Genomic DNA, 5,608 nt, shown 5'->3' on the forward strand with positions numbered 1-5,608 from the left:
AGCCAAGCTCGCGCACCGTCTGCGTCAGGAGATCCTGTGCGGCCCTGCAGTGATTCAGGTTGAGTTGAATCAACTGCATGTCGTCCTGGTTTTGCCGACCCCGCTTCGCGTGGCTGGGCAGTTTTTAGTGCCTGCCTGGTGCGTGACCTCCTTCTTTCCAGCTGCTGAGCAGATGAAGCACGCAGGCTCTTTTTTGCATTCGGCAACTTTGTGCCCTTTCTCCCCGCATTTGATGCAGCAGCCACTCCTGTCCATTGTACTCTTGCAGCTCCGTGCGATATGGCCGGGTTCCAGGCATCGGTAGCACCTTGGGAGTCCATCTCTTTCCCGGATCCTACATATGGTCCAGCCGATCCTCACCTTGCCGCCTTTCAGGACCGCTTGGCCCAGGGAGAAGGGCAAGCTGACCACCGCCAGCTGGGACTCCGCGTATCCGCGGCGCAGACTGCGGACTCTTACTCGAGCCTCGTCAATGTTGAATTGGCGAGTTAGAGCGGCACAGATCTCCTGCTCCGTCGCGAGGGAGTCGATGTCCCGTATCTCCAATATGACCACCTTCGAGTCTTCCGTCATTGCGCGCAGGGCTTTCATGCCCTCAGCACTCTCCACGCTGTCTTTTGCCACCTCCAGCAGAAGGTTGCCGTTTATGGTGCGGCGTACTTCGGAGACGCAGCTTCCCAGGTCGGAAAGCTGGTTGTCGTGTCGTCTGGTGACCATTGCCAGAACCTCGCTGTACGACTTCCGGGGGCCTGAACTATGACCGCGTCTGGGCGAGCGCGGCGTGCTGCTCTCGGCCTCTTGGCCACCACGCTCCATTCGCTATCCCGGACAGCTCTCCGGGGCTCTTGGGCTGCCTCATGGCGCTGGTCGTCGCCACGTCTCCGTGTGTCCGCAACGGGGCCTTTTTAAGGGTCCTCTTGGTTGCGATAGCTTCTTTTTGCTGCCTTGTGCGCGTAGGTGGGGTTCCCGGCTCCCCCATTGGACCTTCGGCCACGGATGGCTGGCTAAGTTTACGCCACGGTTCGGTTTGCGCTGCGGCATCTTTCCTCCAGACGGTCGTTGTCTGCTGCTCCTTGTCTGCGCTCCGCGTGCTCTGTGAGCATTTCGGGCACAGGCCTTGGGCGTCGGAGCCTTCCTGCAGCGCGCTTCTACCCGCTGCAGCCTCTTGGCTCGATTCGATGATGTTCGAGTGCAGCTCCTTCATGCGCACGAACAGTGCTCTGGTGGCCATGTTGATGTGGCGCGTATTTTTGTCCATCATCCTGGTCTGAACCTCATCAAGGATTTTTCCCAGCTCCGAGAGGTTCTCAAGGCAGGTAGCCTCCTGGTGGGCCTTGCTCTTCTTGGGCGGCGTTTGCCTCTGGGAACTTCCCGGGCTGGCTGGGTCCCGAACCCTCTTGGGGGTCTCCCTAGAGTCAAGGTCCCGACTCTGCGCCGCTGCTGCTGGAGATGGAGATGGCTCGGGTGCCGGCGATCGGGCGAGCATGCTACCCTCCTGAAGGGTAGCCCTCCAGCTCTCTCCAACACTCTGGCAGCCCTGGGTCGATCGGGGCTGTCTGGCAGCACCGTCCGTGTGGCAACTCTACGCGATCACCTGTCTGGCGGCGCGATCAGCTGCTGTGTGTGAAGCTCCGGACGAGAAGAAGAAGAAAGAAGAAAAGTTGAGTAAAAATTCCTTTTTTCCCTCCACCAACAATGTGGAAAGTGGAAGTGGAAGGCGCCAAAAACAAGGGTTCACCCCCCCTGAGCGCACTGATTGTGCCCCTGCAACAGAGCGGGATGCCGGTGGGGCCGGTTTTTATACGCAGTACGTACCGGTGCGACAGCAACCTGCTCTCAAAAGCTTTTCTTCCAGGTAACACGCGCAGCGCGGATGCTAAAAACGGAAAATCAGGAGCCCGTGATTCAAAACAACCGCACTTGAAAACTCTCAACTCTGCTCTCGGTGGTCCGTGTATACGTGTGCGCGTGTGTGTGTGTAAATAGGGTTTCGGGGTTTTTACGTGGTGAATCACCACAACGGACCTTCTACAGGTCCAAGTGAGCTTGGGAGGGTTTCATCACTCCCCCAGGCTACCGCCTGAACCTAACCTACGTGGTGAATGAGACCAAACGTGTGGCACGCACTGGAAGGCGATGCAACGATCGTGCGATGTGGCTAGAATCGCCCTGGCAGCTAAATCGTCCTCTTTCTCCCTCCCCCTTCACACGTCCCGCGCTTCTTGGCTCAAACACGCGCAACTGGAACGAACTCACTCAGGTTCACGTCGGACAGTCTTCTTCTCTGCAGTCGACTTTCTCGAACTCCAGTGTTCCTCTCCAGGAAACCTTCTAGCCCGGTTCTGGTGGCTATATTCCTTGCCGGTTCAAACTTTCTGTTTTAAGCACAAAATTTCAAATTTCGACGTTACTCTTCCGTCCACGCTCCACGATTTCCATAATCCAATCCACGTTTTCTAATATTTTCACTCCTATTTATCCCTTTTTCCCTTACTAATACATATAACTAATCCTATTCTATTCCTTATATCCCCAGTACGGCTCCAGCTCCCCCCGATGTCCCAATACACCATCGAGCCTCCCTGGACTTCCGCTAGATGGCGCGTCGTCCTCAGCCCTGGCCACCTATCGTTCAGGTGGGACTGGAACAAAGAGGAAACTTCCCAGCCAATACCGACGCATCATCATTACCATAACCATTAGGTTTTCTTTATGGAATGCCATTGTTCTACATTTACAGTACCCAAACAGTAAAAAATATAAGGACATCGTTAAATTTTCCTTCGAATTCAGAGACGTTCCGACTATCGCACAAAAATACCGATTTCGATCTTTTTCAACCAAAGAAATATCACTTAAACATATATCGATATAAAAATATATACAACCCGGCGACGCCAACTTCCCTCTAAAAATCGCATGTAAGCGCATTTTTTGTGTATTTTGTGTTCAAGAAAGTGTTTTTTTTCTCAGATTATATGAACGTAATTGCATAAATGGTTCTATAACGAAACTCACTGACCCATACAATTTGCAGTTTGCACAGACGTACCCAGTACAAACTGACGAGAACCTTTTGTGCACTGCGAAAGCAAGGACAGTTTTAATTGAACATTAAAGAAAGGCACGACACCGGCATTAAGAAAATGTCCAAAACGGATGCTGCCTCCGTCGACGCCACCGAGGAGAACTCTGTATGTAGAAAGCTGAGTGAAATTCAATATATTTACGATTAGTGACGCCATAGGCGCTGTCGGTGAAGCGTAGAATATTCTAAAATTGTTCTTCGCCTTTCCGCAGAATGAAACCACTTCCGATGCGGCCACCAGCTCCTCGGGGGAGGAGGAGGCAGAGTTCGACAACAAGATTGAAGACGACCGGAGTCGGCGGTTCGATTTTCTGCTAAAACAAACTGCTGAAATATTCACCCATTTCATGACAAACAGCGCCAAGAGTCCCACAAAGCCAAAAGGCAGACCCAAAAAGATCAAGGATAAAGAAAAAGAGAAGGATAACGATAGAGATAAGGATATACCACAAATTACGGATATGTGTATCTGCCAATCTGTGCGAATTTCGTTCAGAGTTCTTTTCGGTTATGGCTCGGAAAAGAGAACACATTTATAGTAGATATCAAATTATAGCAATTAAAGCCAAGCCAAACAATAAACGTTCTTCATGTGGGCCTGGCCTGTCTATCTGTTAAGATTTACCTCTTTAATGTCTGAAAGACAGATCTGCTTTAATGCGAATTTCGTAAACTTTTCAGATCCAGCGGATTTATGTGATACAGATACAACGAGGGGGAACGTTGTGAGTTGCTGCGGACACCGCAACTCTACAGTTATACCCGATACTTAGTCAGTATGGCTCTCCTCCGGCAGACGCCGCTAATATTAAACGACACGACAAAGAGTGCGTGCGAGAGGACAGAAAATCAGTCTGAGCGTGACGTCGGGCGCTGCGTAGCCACTGCAAATTGATTTGTTCCTTTTGGCTATACAAATTATCTGATCTGATCCAGATTCAGCAATCTGATAGATATGGTCGTTATCTATGATTCTGCGTTTTTAGTTTTCTCGAATCTGCAATATTGTGGATGCAACAGATTTTCGTCTTTTGTGGGGGCGGAAGGGGCGAAATTTTTAGATAAACGTTTTATAGTAAGATCTAACTGGAGTGCGAATACCAAATTTGGTTACTCTAGCCTTAATAGTCTCTGAGATTTTTGAATATCCCCAGATTTTCGTCCTTTGCGGGGGCGGAAGGGGGTGTGGCGAAATTTTGAAACAAACTCGTCTCGGTCCGATATATTAGGAGTGTGGATACTAAATTTGGTTGCTCTAGCTTTTGTAGTCTCTGAGATCTAGGCGCTAATGTCTTACTCTAAGCAAAGCCGCCTATGCTACGTGTGTGTTAGAGAGAGACAGGGCGAGAAAAAATGAAATTGTTTTCTTGATTCTGGCTATAATAATAATACGATCCAATTCAGATTCCGCAGTCTTAAAGATATGGTCATTCTCTACAATTCTACGTTTTTGGTTTTCTCATATCTTTAAAATTGTGGATGCCACAGACTTTCGTTCTTTGTGGGGGCGGAAGTGGGCGGGGCGAAGTTTTGAAATATTTTTGTAGCAGTGACATATCACAGAAGTCTGGATCCAAAACATCGTTGCTCTAGCTCTTATAGTCTTTGAGCACTAGGCGCTGAAGGGGACGGACAGACGGACGGACGGACAGACAGACAGGGCTCAATCGACTCGGCTATTGATGCTGATCAAGCATATATATACTTTATGGGGTCGGAAACGATTCCTTCTGGACGTTACACACATCCACTTTTACCACAAATCTAATATACCCCAATACTCATTTTGAGTATCGGGTATAAATATTGTCAAGAAATAGTTACACTATATATGTCCTTGTACTCATGGTTTCCGATGTCGGCAACAGTTCATAAAGTTTTAATTCACGGTTTCCAAATAATAGAAGCATCAGTACTGCCAGTAGGTGTTCTTGGAGAAAACGCTTCGGAAGCACGCAATAAATACTATAAGAGTGACAGACGATTACATGCTCGAAAGGATTGACGACGCCACAATATGACAGATGTTTTCCAAAGAGCAATGGATTCCTCTGATCCTCTTGTATCGAGCATCTATCTGACAAAAAGATTGGGTGGAAATAAAAAGGATCCATTGCCGAAAGCTGTTATTGAACTTTTAGAAACACCATGTTTTGAAAATATTTTTTATAACAATAATGCTTCCCTAGAAACTGATACTTATTCTGGTATGTGTGAAAGTGACGAATCGGATTCCGATAATGAAAATTCATTTTCAATAGAAATAGATGTAGAAGGAGATTAATAATAAATTCGTTGTACTTTGAAAAACTTCAACATTCATCCCCCTCTAAGTATTAAGTTTAAGTGTAAAAATATAAATTTTTAAGAATTTTAATAACATATTCTATCATAATGGACTACGTGTTAAAAATCAATATTAGCGAATCTTTTCTTTTATGGGCGTTTGGTGTGGGCGTGGTCGGATCGGTCTAAAATTAAGATATATATATATATATACACGTCGATAATATTTTGTGT

The 5,608-nt window shown here is 47.6% G+C and overlaps 1 protein-coding gene across 1 annotated transcript; it reads left to right on the top strand.

Moving 5' to 3' along the window:
* The first annotated feature begins 2,576 nt into the window (after positions 1–2,576).
* LOC117192479 (chromatin-remodeling complex ATPase chain Iswi-like) lies at positions 2,577–3,706 on the top strand. The gene is made up of 3 exons (XM_033397176.1): positions 2,577–2,921; positions 3,038–3,194; positions 3,301–3,706. Exons 2-3 carry the CDS (start codon positions 3,147–3,149, stop codon positions 3,625–3,627), a joined length of 375 nt encoding a protein of 124 aa, XP_033253067.1. The 5' UTR covers positions 2,577–2,921; positions 3,038–3,146; the 3' UTR covers positions 3,628–3,706.
* The last annotated feature ends 1,902 nt before the right edge of the window (positions 3,707–5,608 follow it).

This window comes from Drosophila miranda (assembly GCF_003369915.1).
Source record: "Drosophila miranda strain MSH22 chromosome Y unlocalized genomic scaffold, D.miranda_PacBio2.1 Contig_Y2_pilon, whole genome shotgun sequence".
Taxonomy (NCBI): domain Eukaryota; kingdom Metazoa; phylum Arthropoda; class Insecta; order Diptera; family Drosophilidae; genus Drosophila; species Drosophila miranda.

Bases quoted from the DNA above. Each gene is read 5' to 3' on its own strand.
- LOC117192479 (XM_033397176.1), top strand. From the start codon at position 3,147: ATGTCCAAAACGGATGCTGCCTCCGTCGACGCCACCGAGGAGAACTCT. The intron at 3,195-3,300 runs GTATGTAGAAAG...GCCTTTCCGCAG, and splicing joins ACGCCACCGAGGAGAACTCT to AATGAAACCACTTCCGATGC.